This window comes from Macaca mulatta, chromosome 13, assembly GCF_049350105.2.
Source record: "Macaca mulatta isolate MMU2019108-1 chromosome 13, T2T-MMU8v2.0, whole genome shotgun sequence".
In the NCBI taxonomy this organism is placed as follows: Eukaryota; Metazoa; Chordata; class Mammalia; order Primates; family Cercopithecidae; genus Macaca; species Macaca mulatta.
In genome coordinates this window covers 7,794,920-7,818,601 of record NC_133418.1, presented here as the reverse complement: position 1 = coordinate 7,818,601, position 23,682 = coordinate 7,794,920, and the positions used below count along the sequence as shown (strand labels likewise).

The window sequence follows — 23,682 nt, the reverse complement described above, 5'->3', positions numbered from 1 at the left end:
TTTTTGCAGTGCTTATTTAGATAATAGAAGAAAAGGAGTACAGGAAGAAGTTAGGAAAGTTGATTTACGTAAGAAAAGGCAGGGAGCTATCGATGGAAGAAGAGATCTAGAAGGTGGGAAGAGGAGGAAGAGATGAGAATGGTGCTCTGGAATTTTAGGGGAGAGGATAAGGAGAAAGAAAGGAGATTTCTGCCTCCTCTCTGAAAAGGAGAAGAGATTGGACAACTGCCACAGGGTGTGGGACTTAGAAAAGGCAGAGAGTGGGCTGGGCACGGTGGCTCATGCCTGTAATCCCAGCACTTTGGGAGGCCGAGGTGGGTGGATCACGAGGTCAGGAGATAGAGACCATCCTGGCTAACACGGTGAAACCCCGTCTCTACTAAAAAAAAAAAAAATACAAAAAAATAGCCGGGCGAGGTGGCGGGCGCCTGTAGTCCCAGCTACTCAGGAGGCTGAGGCAGGAGAATGGCGTGAACCCGGGACGCGGAGCTTGCAGTGAGCTGAGATCCGGCCACTGCACTCCAGCCTGGGGGACTGAGTGAGACTCCGTCTCAAAAAAAAAAAAAAAAAAAAAAAAAGGCAGAGAGTGGGCTGGGCACGGTGGCTCATGCCTGTAATCCCAGCACTTTGGGAGGCCGAGGTGGGTGGATCACGTGAGGTCAGGAGTTCCAAACCAGCCTGGCCAACAAGGCGAAACCCCATCTCTACTAAAAATACAAAAATTAGCCAGGCGTGGTGGCACGCACCTGTAATCCCAGCCACTAGGAGGCTGAGGCAGGAGAATTGTTTGAACCTGGGAGGCAGAAGTTGCAGTGAGCCGAGATTGTGCCACTGCACTCCAGCCTGGGTGGCAGTGAAACTCCATCTCAAAAAAACGAAGAAAAGGCAGAGTACAGAAGATTCAGAGGGTTTTACGATATTTTACACAGTCTGTTTCTTCCTTGGACTTCTCTTATCAGGAGACGTTGATACTTACGTTCTTTTTCCAGGCTTCTGTAGCGTATCTGTGTTTCTTTCAGATGCAATACCATGTTTGGACTGGCCCTGAGACAGCCCTAATTTATTTGGGTTACATGTAAAATAGGGATAGATTCACCGCAGACTGCTAATGGTAGTATCACCACAGTAGTGAGATGGAGGTGGTGTTTGTTTTGGTTTGTTGGGTTTGTTTTTTACTTGTTATATGTGCTATTTTTTTCTGCGGTAAACATATACTACTTAGTATGTTTAGAACAATTTAACGCCCCCACCCGGTGTGTATCCTATGCATGCAATAAAGAAGAAGTTTGAAATCTGAAGGCTTTTAGCTAGATGTTACATATTGGTATTTGTATGACACTATTTTCTTTTTCCCAGAGCAAACTAGAAGTGTTGAGAATGGAGGTAACAAACAGAACCTAGCTCATAATTAATGGCAATGGAGTTTTGTGACTATGTTCTTTAGAAGGACAAAATAGTTACGTTTAGAACAGAAAGGAGAAAGATTAGTAACTTTACCACCTGTCCAGTGGGGATCATGTATAGTTTAATAATCCCTAATCTAGTACACTGAGAGAAATTTTTGCTGAAAAAAATGTCACAAGAAAAAAAATAAATTTCTTACAAGGAGAATTAGAGAGAATACCATTTTAATTTTTTGCAAAATAACAGTTCAGTGACAATTTGTCAGATCCTTTTCCCTAAAAGAGTAATTGACAATCGAAGAGGTATGTGTCACACGTGTCAGTCCGTGTGAAGAGACCACCAAACAGGCTTTGTGTGAGCAATAAAGCTTTTTAATCACCTGGGTGCAGGCGGGCTGAGTCTGAAAAGAGAGTCAGCGAAGGGAGATAAGGGTGGGGCCGTTTTATAGGATTTAGGTAGGTAAAGGAAAATTACAGTCAAAGGGGGGTTGTTCTCTGGCGGGCAGGAATGGGGGTCACAAGGTGCTCTGTGGGGGAGCTCTTTGAGCCAGGATGAGCCAGGAAAAGGACTTTCACAAGGTAACGTCATCGCTTAAGGCAAGGACCAGCCATTTTCACTTCTTTTGTGGTGGAATGTCATCAGTTAAGGCGGGGCAGGGCATTTCACTTCTTTTGTGATCAGTTACTTCAGGCCATCTGGGCGTATACATGCAAGTCACAGGGGATGCGATGGCTTGGCTTGGGCTCAGAGGCCTGACAGTATGCCTGTTTCAAAGCAGACCTTCCTTTGGGAAAAGAAAAGGAATGCTTAATTTGTAATTGTACTAACAGAAGCTTGACTAAACTTCAGAATCCACGTCAAAGAATGAAGCCTCGTTACCAGTTTGATGGCCTCATCCTCTGACACAAAAGCTTTTTGAAATGAGGTTGAATCAGAAGAATGAATGAGTTGAAGGCTAATTCATCATCCTCCAAAAGGTTCACTATTACAGCTTGGTCATCTGCTGACAGTTGTCAAGCATTGGTGCACCCAGAGCTATTGGTTGCACCTTGTGCCAAGGGTTATTCAGTCCTGTAACTGGTACCACTTCCTGTCCTCAAGGAACTGATATCTAGCCTCCCTAAGCCTGGGCCTTTATGGAGTTAGTGTCCAGCTGCTACTCCCTATAGGACAGTGATGCCGCATCTCTTAAACTGTGACTTGCCCCCAAGAATCTGGCTTAGGGCTAGATATCACCCACCCTATATCATGGCGAACACTAATAAACTCACGCATGGTCATGGTCTTCTTGCCATCATCCTCCCACTTCAGAGTGACCTCTTACCACCCCCACACCAGTCATGTGTCCCATAGCCCTCCTCCAGCATCCTTCAGGGCCCCTCTCACCCATAATGTTGCTTTCCTGGTGTTCGGAATGTCCTGCCCTGCAGGGTGCCACGTATCTTCCGTGCCCTCCGTAGAGCTTTAGCCTGGACAGGGACAGTCCCTGTGACTCCCTCTCACGTTGTCCTTACACCTTTCTCTTCTTGCTCCTGACTGAGAGCGGCTGCCTACGTTTTCATTTGTGATGGCAAAAGCCTCCAGGGCCTAGAAGAGCCGCGTGCTTTGGAGCAGGGAGAATCACGAAGTGGATGTCACACGTGGGTGTATCTCTAGGGGGTGAAATGTCCTAGAAATGCTCAACAAAAATGAGTATGCCTCTCAGTCCTCTCAGATCTGACCTGCCAAATCAGAGCCTTCCCTGACAATCTGGCCTCACATGAGGCCCCCAGATCACTCTGTTGATAACAGGATCCACCTTATGAGATAATGTTGCCTGTGCAAACTTCATCTGGTGTGGTCAACCCTAGTCAGCATTTTTCTCAGAATATACTAGGTGCTTAATAAATGTTTGTTATTGTCTATCAAATTTCTAGTAGACGTAAACAAACCTAAGCAATGTGGGGAAGCAGAAGATAGTCAAATATTTTTCAAAGAGGAAAGTAGATCCAAGTATTTAAGCAAAGCAAATAGGGAAATAATACACAGATATGAAAAATACGTATTTCCACACACCTCTTAGATTGGAGATAGTGGCAAATAGTAGTGGTATTTGCCATCCCCTGAGGTTACCTGCTCACATCTTGTAAGTGTTATGGGTTGAGAGAGAGCTCTTATAGGTGGAGGGAAGATGAGCGAGGATCTCTGCCGTCAGTGTCCTTGTAAGGAACTTGGGAAACCAAAACTAAAATTGTCATGAGGCAGACGGCATGCTCCCCAAAAATGACTGGAATCCAGGGCTACCCCATGGTACAGACTAGGAGTGCGTGGAGAGGAGCTTGAGAATTTTTACAAAAGAGTTCAACACCTAACAGAAAGGGTGAGCTAGGCCTCCGAGTGTCTGCAGTGAACAGAGGGAGGAGCCGACGGACAGAGAGCCAGAAAATCACACAAGCATCAGCTGGACTCAACATTAGGAATTGGAGGGATTCGTCCTCTGCTGACCCCGTGCAGCCCTGTGCTTTCGTTATTGGCATGGTCCTCAGGCCCTGAGGTCTGCCTTCTTGTGATGATCTTATTTAACAGGTTTATAAGCAGCAAGGCATATTTGCACAGAGCAGTCCTTATTAGAGCGACTGCACAGCCCTATGTGCCTGGAACAGCCAGATTTTCTCATTTTGTCTCTGACTCCAGTCTGGTTAGCATCCCCTTCCACTCTCAAATTTGTTCTTATTTGGATGATAAATTATATTATCATCCCTGACTCTGCCCGACCCCTGTTGAGAATGGGTTGAGGTCAAAGTCGGCTGAACAAAATGCTTCCTAGGCAGCATTTATTTCTAGGAATCCGCAAATGCAAAATACTCATTATTACTGAGGAAAAAACAGGAGTAAGAATTTTTCCTTTGTCTTGCAAATATTACTAAATGGGTTGAAAAATACTAAATGGAAGCCCACAACATAAACAGTTAAGAGACCCATTAGCTAGGACTAAAGTGAAAAATAATGGCATAAAAGTGAAGATAATGAAACATAAAATTGCTTGTAGATGTGGAAGGAAATTAAACTGTGAAATAAATTAATAAGTACAAGTCTCAACCTGAAAAAGAACAGCAAAAAAGTAAGGCTTTACAAATAGAACTTGTATAAAAATATGTGATTGGGTCTAAATTTTACAGTGTGCTTCAAAAACAGTAAAACACAAACTAAGATTGGCTGCAAGGGCATTTATTCAAGTACTTGAATATGGATACAACATCCTATCACAGGTGCAACAAGCTGATTAAAATCCCTGTGCAGAGATACCTCCTTTATTGTAGCAGAATAAATCTGATACTGTTGATAGCAAAAATGGAGATTACTGACATCCATAATGAAAACACAAAGATATATCCCAACCAGTTGAAACTTAAATCTTTTTCTCTTAGAACAGTAGCAAAATGTAGACCCAGAAACCTCAATCCATTTGACTATTATTGATGTTTCTTACTTAATTGGCATTTAATAACTTCAGTCTCATGTATCCAGCTAGCTACTCAGAGTCACCACTGAAACATCTTGTAGGCAACTTTAACTTCACACACCCAACACTCAATTCTACCTTTGCCCCCTGCTCTTATACCCCCAGTTTAATCCACTTAACAAGTGGATCTCCATCCATACCAGGCGCCGAAGCCAGAAACCTGGACCTCACACCTCACGCCTCACGCCTCTCCCTGGCCTGCCACATCCAATCAGTCACCTGTTCCCTCAATCAGACCTTCACAATGTAACACAAGCTCTCTCCGTCTTCACTACTACCATGCTCCTCTCTTGCCCACATCACTGCAATAACCTCAAACTTTGTCCCTTCCTACCCAATTCCATTCGTCATGCAGAAGCCAGCGTGATGTTTGAAAAATCTTATTGCCTCACTCCCTACTATTTTTAAAAGATATATAATAGATTCACAGGAAGTTGCAAAGAACATGTAAGCAAGCCCCATGCATGCTTCACCCAGCTTCCCCTAATGTCAACCCTTCGATGACTTTCTATTGTCCTGTAGTTAATAGCTAAAATACTTCACTTGACCTCTAAAACCCTTGGGATTGGCCTCATCTTGCTGCGCTGCTGTCCCTACCACTTGCTGAACTGCAGCACGGTGACATCTTGTAGTTCTTCAACTGAGCCAGGATCTAGGTCAGCTCCTGGCCTTTGCTCCCAAACTAGAGCTTCCCTGCCTAGAGCACTCCCCTCACCACCCACCCCCATTTCTCTGATCTGATCATTTTTCTTTATCCTTTAAGCCTCAGCTTTGTTATTTCTTACTTAGTAAGCCTCCGTGGACACTCATTCCAAACAAGGTTTCCTTCATTAGTTGGTTTCAGAGCACCCTGTCCTCTTCGGCCATGCCCCTTGGAATGTAGACTGTTGTGTGTGTGTGTGTGTGTGTAGCTTTTCATGTCTGTCGCACCTCTAGACACTAAGCACAACATGGCAAGGGCTTTGTCTGTTGTGACTGTCACCCAAGGCAAGTCCAGTGCTTGCACATAGTAGGTGCTTCAGACTGAATTACAAACCTGTCTGGGCGTAAGTTCTGTTTCTATCAAATAAGAAATGGGATCATTCTGAGAGCCCTCTGAATTTCAGCCTCTCCCTTTGTTTTCCTCCCCACTGCAGGATGCATGAACTTGTTCAGTGCTTGACCCAATTACAGTAAGGGCATTTAATTTCCTCTTTGATTTCCCTTCAATAACAGATTGTGACTTGTAATTCATTTAGCATACATTGAAACCTGAATATCTACTGCTTGTGTTCCCAAGCAACAAGCTTGCTATAATAAAGACAGAGAAAATATGTCATCTCTTGAGGAGAACCTGAAAATGGCAATTTCTGGCAGAAAAAAAAGAACATGTTTTGTCTCATAAACTGGAGCTTAGAGTCATTCATGAATGAATAATGAACTCAGGAAAGATCAATGACGTGTTCTCTTAACCCTCTCAACCTATTTTGCTGAGAACTGAATAAAAGGAAAGTTGCAAGGAAGAGATGATGAGAGATTTAGGAAGAGAAAAATATAGTTGCTGTAATGGATAACTCTTGAAGGAATGAAATTGGGCGATTCATCTAGTTTACTATGAATGCTCTTTCAAGTTTCAACCATGAGTCACCTAAGTAATTTTTTCTTTGCCATTTAATTCCAATATTTATTTGTTTTATTATTTTCCAATGGTAAAATAAAATAGTGTGCAAAAAACGAAGTTTTTTTTAAAGAGAGGAGTCAGTAAAAACATCTTGGTGTTCTTTGCTCTGGTATATGACATACAATTAATATAATGCCATAAAGGGTTTTTCCCTCAAGGAATTATTTTAAACATCTAACATAAACTCCTCTTCTTTCATAATCGATGATGAGTTTTTGTAAAATTTTTAATGATGTAGAATAACTGCAAATTCAATAGCACAGTGAAAATCGGTCATTAAAAAATAGCAGAACAGGCTAGGTGCAGTGGTGCTTGCCTGTAATCCCAGCACTTTGGGAGACTGAGGCGGGCGGATCACTTGAGGTCAGGAGTTCAAGACCAGCCTAACATGGTGAAACCCCATCTTTACTAAATACAAGAAATTAGCTGGGTATGGTGGCATGGGCCTGTAATTCCAGCTACTGGGAGGTTGAGGCAGGAGAATCGCTTGAACCAGGGAGGCAGAGGTTGCAGTGAGCCGAGGTCGTATCACTGCACTCCAGCCTGGGCAACAAGAGCAAAACAATATCTCAAAAAAAAAAAAAAATAGCAGTGCAGGCAATTGATGGTGCTAAGTACCACGGTGTTGCATGCATGGTAGCATACATCATGTGACAGATTGGAAGAGTGAAGAATGACAGGAGAACACTGCTTAGTGCCCGGTAGGGTGCTCTGTCTCTCAGCCGAGAAGGACCTTTTGTTCCCAGCATCATGCCAGTCTGCTAAAGGAAAGCAGCCCTTGCTCCAAGCTTCCAACTCAGCTTATATTAGAAGACGGGGCTGACATCAGTCCTGTGGCGTTGCCAACGGGTACCGCCACCTGGGATGCCTCAATTCCTAGGCACTCCAGTGGTGGCCAGGCAGCAGTGTTTCTTGCTTTTTGTTTGTTTGTGTTCCTTTTGCTTTTTAAATCATTTTCTGACAAGCCGCACACCAACAAGCACTGTTTCCGTATCACAGAAGGAGGCGGGAGAGAAAAGAGTCAATAGCCTTTTAAAATATTGACAGCCTTGGTCTATTTCCATGGCTAAGGGGAAATTCAGATGCCATGTTGAAGGTTTCTATTGAACTTTTAGTCACACCTCTTACGATTTCTGTTATTCCAGGAATAGCCAGTCTCTGATGGCTCCTGCTGAGATGATGTTAAGAGACAATACTCATAATACGTTCCACCTTTCTTTGGGGCAGTTCAAAAATACTTCTTGTATATTCAGCCAAACAGTCAGGAGTAGGGAGTTAAGTTCGACTCAAGTATCGCTGCCTAAAGCGAAAGCCGTCTTGCTGAGTGAGAGGGAAACTCTCCAGGAGACAGACCTGCCAGCAGTGATGCCACCTGTTGCCTGCTGGGTGCGTTTTATCGGCACGCTCTGGGCTGGCTCCCTGGAGGAGCCCAGGAGGACTGAGGGGAGAGGGAAGCACCATCCCTGGAGGTGTCTGCGTGGGCTCCTCGGGCTCCAGTCCTCTTCCCCTGCCTCTCGCTGCTCCCTCAGCTCTCCTTATCAAGAAGATCGGTGGATCTGCATTTTTTTTATCTGTTGAGGTAATCCTATGACACTGGAATGCCAGGACAAGGGGTCTTCATTTAGAATCTAGGGAATGAGGAGGGGACAGTAACCCCTTGGATTGTCCATAGTAGCCTGGACACGGACTGACTGTCTCTTTCAGCACCCCATCCAGACGCAAGGCAAATGAATGGCGAAACCTGTCCCAGAATGTCGGACTCTCCACCCCCGGCTCGACAGACTAGATGGTTTTCCTAATTCGGTGTTGTCGCATTACTTAGGGAAGTTGTCTCAGTTCCTCTTACCTTTGCCAGGCCCGGGAGCTCATGTTCGCTACGTCCCTTCTTTCGGCTCCCCTTTCATTCCTACTCTGCCGCACTGTTTCTCGGCGGACACCCTTTGTCATTTTAAGGGGACAATTCTTCATCGTACAAGGGACCTTCCTGCTCTCTGAAGGGCGTTAGTATTCCTGGCCCCAGACACTAACTTCTATTATTGATCCCCCTCATGAATGTAATGCACAGAAACACCCTCATCAATTCCCAGACACCCAGGGTTTGGGAGTCATGGGTGCCCTGGTTGAGAGCTGCTGCCAGAGGCTGGCACAGGCCCCTGCTGTGCCATCTAACCCAGTACTACCGATGCCTCCGCTCTCCTGACCACATCCCCCCTTGTCTGTAAAATTAGGCTCAGATTTCAGTGGGAAGGCTTCCCCGACTGATTCGTTCCTCTAACATTTACTCAGCAGGTATGTACGGACACCTGCTCACAGTGCCAGGCACCATTTGAGGAGCGGCCACCCATCCCTGCCCCTTCCTGACACTGCCCCGCCTTAATCTTTCATGTCCATGTTATTCTAAAAGTGTACCGAGGTCATCCCGCTCCTACCTAGGAAGGAGCTTTTCTGGGACAATGACTACTTCTACTTTTGTTTTTATCCCAAGATGTGAAACTGTCACCAAGGGTATATTTTATTTCCATAACAGGGAAAATGGTTCTGAGGTGTCATTTTTTTCTAACCGGAAGATTCTATTTTTCCTGATACCTAAATGTGTTGGGGGATCAGCATGACAAGTATTGTGAGTTCCTTGGTCAACAGTAAACGCAGGCCAGGCGCGGTTGCTCACACCTGTAATCCCAGCACTTTGGGAGGCAGAGGTGGGTGGATCATTTGAGGTCAGGAGTTCGAGACTAGCTTGGCCAACATGGTGAGACCCCCGTCTCTACTAAAAATACAAAAATTAGCTGGACGTGGTGGCAAGCGCCTGGAATCCCAGCTACCCAGGAGGCTGAGGCAGGAGAATCATTTCAACCCGGAAGGCAGAGGTTGCAGTGAGCTGAGATCATGCCACTACACTCCAGCCTGGGCAACAGAGAGAGACTCTGTCTCAGAAAAAAAAAAAAAAAAAACCAGTAAACGTGACTTGTGCATCATGCAAGGAGGAAAGGACCATTGCACACTCCTTGTTTCCCGGTGCATGCTGAGTAGACCTGGTCTGCTGACCTCCCAGTCATGACTTCTGAGACAGACAGCATCGTATGCCGTCTGCCTGCCTTGGCCTCATTGGGCCCAGAGATAGAAGGCAAATGGGTGAAAAATAGAATAGCCAGAGAAAAGGAAAGCAAGTACAAACTTAGGAGAATCTGATGGAGAACTGGAGCCTTTTGTTTTGTTTTGTTTTGTTTTGTTTTGTTTTTTTGAGACGGACTTTCACTGTTGTTGCCCAGGCTGGAGCACAATGGCACAATCTCGGCTCACTGCAACCTCTGCCTCCCGGGTTCAAGAGATTCTCCTGACTCAGCCTCCCAAGTAGCTGGGATTACAGGCATGTGCCACTACGCCTGGCTAATTTTGTATTTTTAGTAGAGATGGGGTTTCTCCATGTTGGTCAGGCTGGTCTCGAACTCCCAACCTCAGGTGATCCACCCACCTTGGCCTCCCAAAGTACTGGGATTACAGGCGTGAGCCACCGTGCCCAGCCAAAATGGAGCCTTCTTCATATCTTTTCTTTTAGTTTTTTATTATGGGAAATTTCAGCACACACACCCACATTAATTTTAGTAGACCAAAAAAAGCAAAAAACAAATCAATACATTTTCAATACAAAATGAAAGTTTTGTTCATCTCATGTAGGGAAGTAGCCAGAATAATATAAGAACCTGCCCCGTGCTCATTGCCGAACATCAGCAGTTCTCAACCCAGGGCCATCTTATCTATGTATGTGCCCACTCACTCTGCCCTTCTCCCACTGTGTTTTTTGTGTTTATTTTATTTTATTTTATTTTATTTTATTTTATTTTATTTTTTTGAGATGGAGTCTTGCTCTTGTTGCCCAGGCTGGAGTGCAGTGGCATGATCTTGGCTCACTGCAACCTCTGCCTTCCAGTTTCAAGCGATTCTTCTGCCTCAACCTCCTGAGTAGCTGGGGTTACAGGCACCCGCCACCACGCGCAGCTAACTTTTGTGTTTTTAGTAGAGATGGGATTTCACCATGTTGACCAAGCTGGTCTTGAACTCCTGACCTCAGGTGATCCACCCGCCTCAGCCTCCCAAAGTGTTGCGATTACAGGCATAAGGGACCACACGCAGCCCTCCCCGTATATTATTTTAAAGCAAATCCCAACATCAGATAATTGTATCCATTAACATTTCTATGTGAATTTTAAAAACCGTTGCCATAATATCATTATGCCTAAAACAAAGCAATAATCCCTTGAGATTTCTAGTGGCGTTCCATATTCCAACTGTAGAAACTTTTTCAATCTGAAATCCGAGTGAGAAATTACACCTTCATTGGGAAAGAAGCTACAAAGAAACCAAAACAGACCTTTTTGTTTTCTTATAGGAAAGAACAATAAAACAATGGGAAGGTGATTTCAGAGAAGTAGCTGTGGTCTTTGCCAATTGCCGGAGGCCTGTCCAAGCTTACCTGGGTGCAGTCCTTTGGCACCCCCAAACTCACTCCCTGGTTGCAAGTGTGCATTGCCAGGCTTCAGTTAACTCTCCGTGAAGGTTCATTTCATCGCACACATTTTACAACAGTGCTTTCTACTACATTGCTAGTCGTTTAAAATTTGGCCACATGGCAAAAATGTGTGTAACACAGGGTTTTTGTTTTTTTTTTAAGTGTTGATTGAGCACATAATTCAAAAGTCAGAATATTAAATAAACATCTCTGCCCTTTCTTTCTTCCAACAGGCAGCTCAGAGAACGGCTCTCCGCACTCTGTCTGACAGGTACATTTTGTCATTTTTATGAACTATAAATTGCTTTATGAAACATTGAGCCCTATTGTGGCATATAATTCATAATCGGATTTTGTCCCTAAAGTATCTGTGAACTGGGATGTTAAACATTTTGCATGCTTGGATTTGTCATGCATGTGTGGAGTTTATCACTGCAAAAATCGCCTTGTTGTATTTCATAGCAAATATGAAGAATCCCTTGTTGTGCAATGAAACAAGAGACAAGAAACTTAGAGAGAGAGGCCTGAATGGTGCGGTAAATTCTGAACTTTGGAATTGGCTGAGCTCTAAGCTCATTGTTCAGCAATAAGTACTTCATTTATTTTGAGATGTTTTCTTCGGACTTTTTCCATATCATTTCACTGGGAGCTATCTATCTTTTGATAAGATTCTCTCTCTTGAAATATTTTATGCACATAACCCAACAACTCACGGTCCCACGTGCTTGACTTTTTACTCCTTGCTTTGGCTTCTTTCTCCTGACGTGTGTTACTGAGTGAGATGTGTAAACCTCATCAGGAAATACACACAGGCTCTATTTTATATCCTGCTTTGTCTGAAAGGCTGGAGACAGAGAGTTGAATGAGGGTATGTAAAGTCACTTTCTAGAATAGGCCAGACCCTTGGTTTGGTTTGGTTGGTTTTGGTTTTGGTTTTTTCACTTACTAAGATTGGAGAGAGAGTGTGTGTGTGCGCGTGCGCACGCGTGTGCATGTTTTAAGGAACTGTCAGGAGGTAAAGAGGAAGTACCTGTGTGTCTCCACAGCATTAAAAGCAGCAGGAGGAGCTGTGCCTTGCCTGGCTGGCTGGCACCTCCTCATCGTCTAGCTAACCTTCACCACCTTGCCTTTCTTTCCAGTTCCTTTTTCATGGAATGAGCCATCATTGACTGTGTAAACCAGCTTAGCTTGGTGCTTCCTCCAAAGTAAAACCTGTCACTTAGGCGAATTATCTGGTGTGCGTGAGTGAAAAGCATTTTCTGTGTGGTGGCAGACTGAGCATGAGTATTTTTATTTCAATTACAAAACGTTCCCCATGACAACCACACAAGCCTGTGTGTCCTGAGTGGCTGGCACATGATCTTCTGGAATTGCTTTTGGGATTTTCACAAAAGCTGATGACTGCGGTGCTTCTGAGTATGTCAGTAGGAGGAGGAAAGAGTCTAGATCAAAACACATTTAGAATATAACGTAGGCATTTCTTTCCTATACATATTTCTTTTCTGTCTCTGACTTTTCTTCTTAAGTAAGCAATTCCTTCAACAAAATGCACTGAGACGCAAGGGAAAACCCTCAAAGTTTACAAAACTTTGTCATTGTTAACGAGTACAAGATTTCTTTTGGGGATGATGATGTTGTAGAAATAGATTATGGTGATGGTTGCACATCCTTGTAAGTATACCAGACCGCTGAATTGTATGCTTTAAATGGGTGAACTTTATGGAATGTAAATTATATTTTAGTAAAGCTACACATATAAATACAAAATGTCATTACGACCTTTAGTAGAATGAATCAAAACCTATTTTAGTAAAATATGGATTCATTTTGAAGACATGGTCGCAAATACAAAGACAATTCATCAGAAACTAGGACTGATACATTTGAAGATTTCTTCCCAAAAGATATACGACTTTGTCCTAAAGAGAAAATGTGCGTAGATTTTAATGATGAACAATGCCATTTCCTTTTTTTTCTGATATTTTCACAAAAAAATCCCTTGTCAAGCCCATTCCTCACCCAAAAACAGAGGTTTTCACTGTCACCATTCTTCTTACACATTTCTTTATTCTCAAATATAATAGGGCATTTCCCTTACTGTACTGTAGCTCTTTTTGTTTTCTTTTTTTTTTGTTTTTTTTTTTGTTTTTTTTTTTGTTTTTTTTTTTTTTGGTGAGACAGAGATTTACTCTTGTTGCCCAGGCTGGAGTGCAATGGCACGATCTCAGCTCACCACATCCTCCGCCTCCCAGGTTCAAGCAATTCTCCTGCCTCAGCCTCCCGAGTAGCTGGAATTATAGGCATGTGTCATCACGCCTGGCTAATTTTGTATTTTTAGTAGAGACAGAGTTTCACCATATTGCCCAGGCTGATCTCAAACTCCTGACCTCAGGTGATCCGCCCAGCTCGGCCTCCCAAAGTGCTGGGATTATAGGCGTGAGCCACTGCGCCCGGCCATGTAGCACTTTTTCTATTCAAAATTGGTCATTTCAAAGTGATGAGTTGACCTTGTCTGCTATTCTAGCAATGCGGTTGTGTAAAGCGACTTCTCTGTGCTTTTTCTTTTTTCTTTTTTTTTTTCTTCAAATTGTATTTTAAGTTCAGGGGCACATGTGCAGGATATGCAGGTTTGTTACATGGGTCAATGTGTACAATGGTGGTTTGCTGCACCTGTCAACCCATCACCTAGGTATTAAGCCCAGCGTCTGTTAGCTGTTCTTCCTGATGTTCTCCCTTCCCCGACACCTCACCAGCAGGCCCCAGTGTATGTTTCCCCTCTTGGGTCTCATCATTCAGCTCCCACTTACAAGTGAGAACATGCAGTGTTTGTTTTTCTGTTCCTGCATTAGTTTGCTGAGGATAATGGCTCCACCCCTGTCCCTGCAAAGGACATGATCTTGTTCCTTTTTATGGCTGTAGAGTATTTTATGGCATATGTGTACCATATTTTCTTTACCCAGTCTATCATTAATGGGCATTTGGGTTGATTCCATGTCTTCACTATTGTGAACAGTGCTGCAATGAACATACAGGTGCATATGCCTTTATAGTAGAATGATTTATATTCCTTTGGGTATATACCCATTAATGGGATTGCTGGATCATATGCTATTTCTGCCTCTAGGGCTTTGAGGAATCGCCATAATGTCTTCCACAATGGTTGAACTAATTTACACTCCCACAAACAGTGTACAAACATTCGTTTTTCTCCACAGCCTCTCCAGCATCTGTTGTTTTTTGACTTTTCAATAACAGCCATTCTTTTTCTATTGTGTATTTGCTACGAATTCAGGGCCACAGAAGTAGTCCCCATAAGTGATAAGCATCTGTAACCATTTCAAGATAGAAATTTCAAGATAGAAATTTCAAGATGGAAATTAAAACCCTTCTTCAAAATAATGATTTTAAAATACCTACTGAATTAATTGCATTCATATTTTCTAGTTTGTAAGTAGAGAATAACTTATCAAGCAACAGATGTCATTTTCTATCACATTACTTACTCTTTTGAATAAACCAATATTTTCTAGAAAAATGCCCCAAGTGCCTCAAGTCAGGCTACTTACTGTATGACTTGCCTAATGTTCTGTCTGCCAGAGGAACCTCAGGGTGGGAATGGAATTGAGTAAAGGTCTCCCCAGGTCCTGAATATCCCAAAGTGGGGTTCTAGGCCCAATACCTCTGGCTACTTGGAGCCTGGTATGAAGCTATTATACATTCGTTTACACAAACCATCCTGGTTTCGTAAACTTTTTGCTTTGAGCCTGTTATCAGCTCTTTATAGAAAATTCCATAATGATGAGGTCGTGCCTTCCTCTTTGTTCTTGGAGGAAGAAGCACTTTTCAGACCTCACAAGGTGCTTCCTGAGTTCTGTAATTCTGGGATGGGACAGAAAAGCCCACCCTGGCTCTGGCCATGCACACTGGCTCCTCATGGAGGAGCATGTCTGTGACACACTCTGGGTCTTATCCTCCTTCAGGTCCTCAGTGTCCTGCAAGTTTGCTCATCCGTGGGCTCATTTCACTTCCACTGAGCCTCAACCTTGAGTGTCCAGTGAACACAAGGACATTTAGACAAGGCCGGAGCTATTGTGTTCCAAGATGTACAAATCGATGATGAAACAGGATTTCATTGACTTGGGTTTGGTGGAAGGACATGAGTTTACACTGTTGGAAGCCGGTTTTTGTTCTCTGTTTCCCTATAAGAAAACCTGACTTCAAAGCCTTGAGATCTGACCTGATGAGGCCAGTTATACAAAAAAGAAAGAGGTGCATTTCCCTTTCCCTTGCTAGACTCCGTCTCAAAAAATCTCATCCCTCTGGGGTGCTGGAGCTTGGAGAATGTCCAGACGTCTTTGGAAAGTCAATCTTGTCTTTTCATTTCTCCAGTCTCCTGGTTTATTTTCTAAATTGGCATTCCAGCACAAATCCAATATCTGACAGTTCAGACTGTATGCTTTAAAGTTCAGAGAATCTTCTGTAATCGACGCACAATCTTGATAAATTAAAACTGTGATGTTTCCATTACATAAATGTTAAAAATCAGCTGTGATCATCCCCCAAAAAAACCTTTTCCTTTGCTTGGTCTTGCCTGACCAATGGACTTAATTTATGACTCACCCCAAATAGGCAAAATGTACTTTCAGGGTGAGACTGGATCACCATGGCAAGCCGAACGGGAGTTTGGGCTTCAGCCCCACTCGCTTGCACCTGCTGCCCACCAGTGACGCAAGGGGTCGTGACGGAAGGGGTGTGTGAGAGTGGGATGGTGCGTTGTCTGTTCTTTTCTACCCCTGACAGTAGAATATTTAAATCTGTTTTATACCACTGAGAGTCAGCTGGCCTACCGGAGGCCCATTTATGTCCCCCCAAAATGAAGAAAGCAGACAAACAGGGCAAGAAGAGATGGCAAAATTCTTTTTTCCTTTCTGGTTTTTGAGACCGGGTCTCACTCTGTCACCCAGGGTGGAGTGCAGTGGTGCGATCACAGCTCACTGCAGCCTCGAGCGATCTCAGCCCTCCCCATGCCCTGCCCAGTGCCACGGTAGCCACCACGCCCGGCTAATTTTTGGACTTTTCGTAGAGGCGGGGCTTCGCCATGTTGCCCAGACAGGTCTTGAACTCCTGGGCTCAAGTGATCTGCCTGCCTTGGCCTCCCAAAGTGCTGGATTACAGGTGTGAGCCACTGCACGCGGCCCGGCAAAGTCCTTGACAAAGTAAACAGGCCAATTATAAGAAAATCTCAGTTTGTAAAGGGACGCAATTCGTCTCACTTACTCCCTGCTTATTGTGTGCCTCTCACGTGCTTTTTCTTCTTATGGGTCGATGTATTTGATGCTGGTTGGTAGAGACAAAGAAGAGGCATGAACAGGATAAAGGTGGATCTTTGGTGTGGACCCTCTGCACGGCGAAAGATGCCACATCACCTCCAATGTAGAAAATACGCAAAGTGCTGTTAGGAAGAAGCAAGGGTATGTGTGCAGCATATGAAGTGCCTTGAATACGATTAACTTCCCTTCATGAGTAGTCAATAGTAGATAAACTCTGATCAAAAAAGGGATCCGTGTGATTTATCAAGCTGAGCAACTGTGCGTCTGCAGAGAAGCTGGAGGTCAATCTTGAAATCTAGGGCAAGAGGAGCACTAGGCAATTGCCAGGACTAAGAAGTTAATCATACCCTTGGACTGCTTCCATCTGTCTCAGAGCGAGAGCACTGCTCTCGGCGAGCAGGCATGCTTTATAGCAGCCGACCAGGAATTAATATTTTCTGTGAAACCTCAAGCATCATTTGCAGTAACTTGGGTTTTATAAAAATGGAACGTAATTTTATATGAATAAATCACATTCAGCTAGAAATATGAGAGGCTGCAAAAAATTATGCTTGACTTAAAAAAAAAAAAAAGACAGAGGAACGAGCAAAAAAGCCAACATGAAAACAGTTGTTGAAGCGATGGCACTTGGAGGGCACAAATAGCCATGTGGTTAAATTGTGCATATAATCATCTTCTGAAATGTCAGCCTGCGACTCCAGCAATGGCTACATTTTTATAGCCTTGGAGATGCATCACCAGACTGTAACCTGTCTGCCCATCTGGCAGGATCTCAGGCCCAAGATCCATTTATATTGAAATCCAAACAACTGCCATTGATTTATTCATTTATTTCACAAATATTTACTGAGCGCATCCAGCATGCTCCTTGGGGCGCTGCGCTGGGGCTGGGGGTGCCAATATGAGAAGCAGCCATGTGGCTGTGCTCTTGGCTTCACCAGCCAGGTGAGTGTTGCCTTTGCAAGGAGAAAGGACTCGAGGCTCACACATTTGCTGCCCTCAGTTTTGTCCTTTCTTGAATCAATCTCACACATCAAATCTCCTTGTTGCCCATTAGGGAGAATATAATGAAATCAAGTAAATGAGGAATTGCCTAAAACTAAGGGAGTTTCACCTCCACGTAGGTAGAAGAATGTGAAATGGTCTGTCAGAAGCCAGATCAGAAATGGCCCCATAGCAAGGTGGGGAGGGCAGGTGCCTGCCTGGCAGGGTGGGAGGTTGAATTCAGCTTCATCTTCCTGACCCCTTGTCAAGTGGACCAGCTCCAGCCAAATAAAGGAAGTGTGTTGGAGTGGCCACCAGCACAGAAGTGTACCTTTCTGGATAATGTGTCATCCAGTCCCTGGCCATGTGAGAGGACAGGCACAATTGCCACACAGTACTAACAGTCTCTTCTTTAAGGGACAAAAAAAAAAAAAAGGAGGAGGTGGAGCACTTTTAAGAAAGTGTGAAGGTTCCATGAAGATGTGAAGGTGGTGTGCTGGCAGGTGCACATCAACTCTGCCCTGAGGCCCTCAGCAGTGTTCCGTCTCCCCGAAGCAAGACGGCTCCTTATAAAGAAGTCTTTTAGGGCCGGGCACGGTGGCTCACACCTGTAATCCTAGCACTTTGGGAGGCCGAGGCAGGCGGATCACGAGGTCAGGAGTTCAAGACCAGCATGAACAACATGGTGAAACCCCGTCTCTACTAAAAATTCAAAAATTAGCCAGGCATGGTGGCACGCGCCTGTAATCCCAGCTACTCAGGGGGCTGAGGCAGGAGAATCGCTTGAACCCGGGAGGCTGGGGTTGCAGTGAGCCGAGATCGCACCATTGCACTCCAGCCTGGGCGACAGAGCAAGACTCTGTTTCAAAAAAATAAAAAAGTCTTTAAAGAAAAGAAGTCTTTTAAGTATGCCATGTGAATAAAAACTTTTTAAAAATCCATTCCCTCAAGCATTTATCCCTTGTGTTATACTCTTTTAGTTATTTTTAAGTGTACAATTAAGTTGCGAATAAAAACTTGCAGAGCTTTAGAGTTTAGAATCACTATCACATTTACTGCCTCATTTTATGGTCCTCACAACAACCCTGAAAGATAGATGGGACCCATTTTACAGATGAGAAAACTGAGCCTCGAACAGGTGATGCGACTCACCCAGGGCCACACAGGAGCAAGTGGCAGAGCCAGGACTAGATCCCAGGTCCCTGGACTCCCAGTCAATATGATTCTCTTGCCTCCCATCATGCACCAGTAGAGCAGCTTGGCTGGGGTCAGAGATAGGAGGTTTGGGCCACGTTTTGCATCTTAACATTATTTCTGGCTTGGTAACCTTTTTATCTCTAGCACCTAGCACAGTACCTGGCAATTAGGAGACACTGTAAGTCATTTGATAAATGAATGGATGAACTAGACCAATGCTTTGTGGTTAAAATAATGGCAACTTTGGGCTTAAAAGAGAAAATAATTTTTTGCAACTGTGGCTATCCATCCTTGCAGCAGATGCCTCAGGAGTCAGAGGTAGATGATCAGGGGCTCATCGCTAAGTGTCTCAAAGAGGTGTTCATGCCTGCTTGTTTGGATGTTATAGAATCCACAAACACACAGGGGGAAGAAATGGAAAAATGAGAAAAAAACTCAGTCCAAAAGTCGGCAAGAAAGTTCCAAAAAAAAGATCAAAACCACTCAGTATGATGAAATTAGAGTGGAATTAGATTAGAACTCAATAACAAAAGAGAACTGTAGGATGCTATCCAGAAGTCTCTTGTACTGAGTGGGGGTTGGGCCAGATAGCTGCTGGCTCCTCCCTCCTTCTCCTGTCCCCTGATTTTTGTGCTTTGTATACTGTTGACATGACTTTTCATTTGTACTTCTTCATTCATTCAGTGAATATTGACAGTACTGAATCCCTAAAATGGTAGGGATTCTTCTGGTCTCCGTAGAAGACCAAAAAAATCATTACCCATGGATTCCACTCGCAGGGAATCTACAGTGTGGTAGAGGACATGTAGGCACGTGCATAAATACTGAGTATATTACAATGCCGACATACACATAAGTAGTCATAGATCTCCTTAGAACAGTCGCGTGTCCGGTAGCATACTGAGCATCTCACATACCTTACTTCATTTAATCCTCGTGACGACTCTCTCGGTGAGGAAGGAAGAATGCAATGTGAGGGCCTTAAAGAGACATTTTTCATGAAAGTCCATTTCATTTCATTTCGTGTTCTTTTGTTGTTGTTGTTGTTGTTGTTGTTTTCTTGAGACAGAGTCTCACTCTGTCATCCAGGCTGGAGTAGTGACCCAGGCTGGAGCAGTAGCGCGATCTCAGTTCACTGCAACCTCCACCTCCCGGGTTCAAATGATTCTCATGCCTCAGCCTCCCAAGTAGCTGGAATTATAGGCATGAGCCGCCATACCCAGCTAATTTTAGTATTTTCAGTAGAGATGGTGTTTCACCGTGTTGGCCAGGCTGGTCTCCAGCTCCTGACCTCAGGTGATCCGCCCACCCCAGCCTCGCAAAGTGCTGGAATTACAGGCGTGAGCCACCGCACCTGGCCTCATTTCATGTTCTAAAGTACTCTCCCTGAAGTCCTAGTGAGTCTTGGTTTCCAAACGCAGGTAATTCACCCCCAGTCTTACAGCTGGAAAGCCACAGAGTGTCTATGCGGCTCCAGAGTTGGTGCTTTTAGCGACTTCAGTAGCAGCCCTCTGCGTCAGACTATGAAGAAATCAGTGTCACTGAGGGACACAGGTATAACATTACCCTACTCCCTGATTACAGGGGAAGGAGAATGGGGAGGGGACATATGAGGTGTCATGTGGAGGACAGGAAGCATCAGGTGACCCAGGAGTGGAGAAGGGAGGAGAACACAGAAGGAATGACCTGGGCAGGGCCAGGCTGCAGGGTGGACAGGGAGTGGCAGGCCTCCCTTCTGTGGCTGTGGGCGTCCGAGTAGAAAGTGTGAGGCCAGCTCTAGACAGCGGCCAATGCAAGGAGGCATGGGAGGGGTCTTCTGCTATGCAGCACATCCCTCAAGCATGGGATCAAGCCTCTTCTTCCGCGGAAAACTTAAACAGCCAACTGCCCCAGCGCCCGCAGCTCCTATTGCATAAGCACCTCATGTAATTCCTGGCACAGGCCAGCTTACAGTCTCTGCCTCCTTTATGTATTTATGTCTGGTCTCAACTACTGACAGCAAGAACCACATCCTGACTATTAGTAGTACTTTATACAAAATGACTGCTCAATCATGACTTATCGAATGCACTAAGACCAAGAATGCAAATGATGCCACTCATTTATGCTGTCATGATAAGGAGACAAGAAAGCAAAAGCAAAAAACAAAAACCCTCTGGCCCAGCTTTCCCCACTCGCTCCTCTTTTTACAAGACATCATGAAGCAAGCCCAGGACTTTGAGTCCTTGAACTTGGTCTGGAGTTTACTTTGGGCAAAGCATTTACACATCCAAGTCTCAGCTTTCCCAGTTGCAGAAGCAGGTTGCTACTAATGCCCTCCTTGTTAGGTTTATGTACAGATTAAAAGAGGGGATGAATAGAAAAGGCACTTCCTTTCTCCCTCCATATGAGAGTAATTACCTCATTGCACCACCAAGAAAAGTCATGCATGAGGTATCATAAGATGCTCTTTGATATAAGTCCTACCAAGAGGCTTAAAAACCAAGAGAAGAAAATAACAGAGTATGGGTTTAATGTATGAAACAACTCATAGCTAGTAGTATGGAGCATGTTTTTACATTGATTTTGTAGAAAAACAAATATCAGCAAATCCTAAGAAATATCCCTTCTATTACTCATGCCATCCCTATTTTGAAGTATGTTTTAGTAGACCCTGTTCTCTCCTAAAAGCCAAACTGTGGGTCTTTGGGTGCCAGATGAGGCTCCTGCATGCCTCTGAGGAGGCTACCACCTCTCTCTGCCACACTGTCTTTCTCCTTTACTCACAGAAAAAAAGTCATCCCGGGCCGGGTGCGGTGGCTCACGCCTGTAATCCCAGCACTTTGGGATCCCCTCACTTGAGGCCAGGAGTTCAAGACCAGCCTGGCCAACATGGTGAAACCCTACCTCTACTCAAAACAAATACAAAAATCAGCTGGGCACGGTGGCACACCCCTGTAATCACAGCTCCTCGAGAGGCTGAGGCAGGAGGATCACTTGAACCCAGGACACAGAGGCTGCAGTGAGCCGAGATTGTGCCATTGCCCTCCAGCCTGGGTGACAGAGCAAGACTCCGTCTCAAAAGAATAAATAAATAAATAAATAAATAAATAGGCATTTTAAAAAAAAAAACAAAAGAGTCACCATGGGTCATTTCCTGATACCTTTCCAGCTCATCTCCAATGAATTGGTCTCATTTTACAATTTCAAAGTAAATAACACTTAATATTTCAAAAGCAAACAGTCATGCCCGGATAACATGGGGGAACCCTGGCAGAGGACTGTCGGGGGTGGTGTGAAGAGAGATAAGTGCCAACTGAGTCTCCATGCAGCCCTCTCCTCTCTAACAGGCCCAGCGAGTACCATCTGTATTCACAAAAGTGGAGCCCCTGGGGCTCACTGCTCCAACAGGCCACAGAGGTGTCCCTCACAGCCCTTTGGTGGCTGTTAGCTCCATCCACTGCATTAATGTGAACAAACGCAGGCTGTTGGGTCTAAAAATCAGCTTTTAAAAGCCCCCTAGTACTAATTTCCACAATAAAACGGAATGGCTCCAGAGAAGCCATTGAGTTCTATCAGGTACATAATACACATGTTCAAAGGTCCCAAACATGTAGTTTACACAATAGAAGAAGAGAGCAGGGCAAGGATACAGTCTTTTGAGTAAATAAATAATGAGTTGTATCAAGCCACTAATTGCCCTTTAAGATGGTTTCGTGGCCAGGGATTCCTGAGGATTAATACAGACTTGCTGCCTGATGTCTGGCAAGGAGGCCACAGCCCAAGGCGCCTCTGGGTGAAATTCAGTTTTAACCCATTCAGTCAATGCTCACAATTCCCAAGAGCCTGCAGGAACACATGGGATGACTCGGTCTGGGGCATAGTTAGAAGAGTTTTGACCTCTTTCAGAAAGAATGATAGTGGTCTAGGCTGCACAACAACGTACATGTACTTAATGCCACCGAACTGGACACCCTTGGCCAATCTGATGTTACGTGTCTGTTTCCAGAATTAAAAACAGGAAAAACAGGCAGCAGGGAAGAGCGAACATCCTGCACATCCCAGTATCCCAGGTTCTTCCAGACGCCCCCTTTCTCGTAGGCCTGGGGTGGGAATCCCATGTTCTCTCTCCTGGGCTTGAGGTGCTGGAGTTCTAGTCTGGACATCCCTCCTTTCCCTCTCTGTTAGTGGAGAAGAACTCCTGCAAGTTACTCAGATCCTCTGTGGGCGGGGGGACAGCTGGGCACAGCCCCACACACCAACCCTCCCCTGCTCCTTAGCCAGGTGTCTGTGACCACGGAAGAGAAAAACTAACCCGCACCACCGGAGTCCCCCACCCGCACCACCGGAGCCCCCCACCCGCACCACCGGAGCCCCCCACCCGCGCCACCGGAGCCCCCCGCCCGCGCCACCGGAGCCCCCCGCCCGCGCCACCGGAGCCCCCCACCCGCATCACCGGAGCCCCCCGCCCGTGCCACCGGAGCCCCCCGCCCGCGCCACCGGAGCCCCCCAGCCTCACTGCAGTCTGCGAACACTGGAAAGGGCCAAAGGGACCAGACTCTCCCTAGAGGCAGTGAAAAGACAACTGGTTCTGGCCGGTGGCTCACGCCTGTAATTCTAGCACTTTGGGAGGCCAAGGCAGGCATATCACCTGAGGTCAGGAGTTTGAGACTAGCCTTGCTAACATGGTAAAACCTCGTCTCTACTAAAAATACAAAAATTAGTTGGGTGTGGTAGTGTGCACCTGCAAGAGGCTGAGGTAGGTAAATTGCTTGAACCCGGAAGACGGAGGTGCAGTGAGCCAAGAGCATGCCACTGAACTACAGCCTGGGCAACAGAGCAAGACTCCAACTCGAAAAAAAAAAAAAATACTGGTTCTGACACATTGTCGTCCCACTCTGTGCTCCCTCTCTTCTGAACTCATCCTCAGACTAAGTATATTAAGTTACCAGGGGTAAAGTATTGAAATCACTAAGCTATAAATTATTTTTACTTGATTCTTTGTCACTATGTCATACTCCTTTTGAATGCCAATGTAGCTGTCCCTTCTAGACCAAGGACAACATACACTGTGTGTCTAATGCTTAATGGTTCATTTAGCTTGTATTTAAATTTACAT

The 23,682-nt window shown here is 44.9% G+C and overlaps 1 protein-coding gene across 4 annotated transcripts in view; it reads left to right on the top strand.

The window, feature by feature from the left end:
* AFF3 (ALF transcription elongation factor 3) overlaps positions 1 to 23,682 on the top strand; it is a 580,285-nt gene that overhangs the window by 462,455 nt on the left and 94,148 nt on the right. For all 4 annotated transcript variants that reach the window (XM_077958872.1, XM_077958871.1, XM_077958869.1 and 1 more), the window contains one exon: positions 11,307 to 11,344. In XM_077958872.1, coding sequence (XP_077814998.1) covers positions 11,307 to 11,344 — 38 coding nt within the window. The remainder of the gene's footprint in view (positions 1 to 11,306; positions 11,345 to 23,682) is intronic.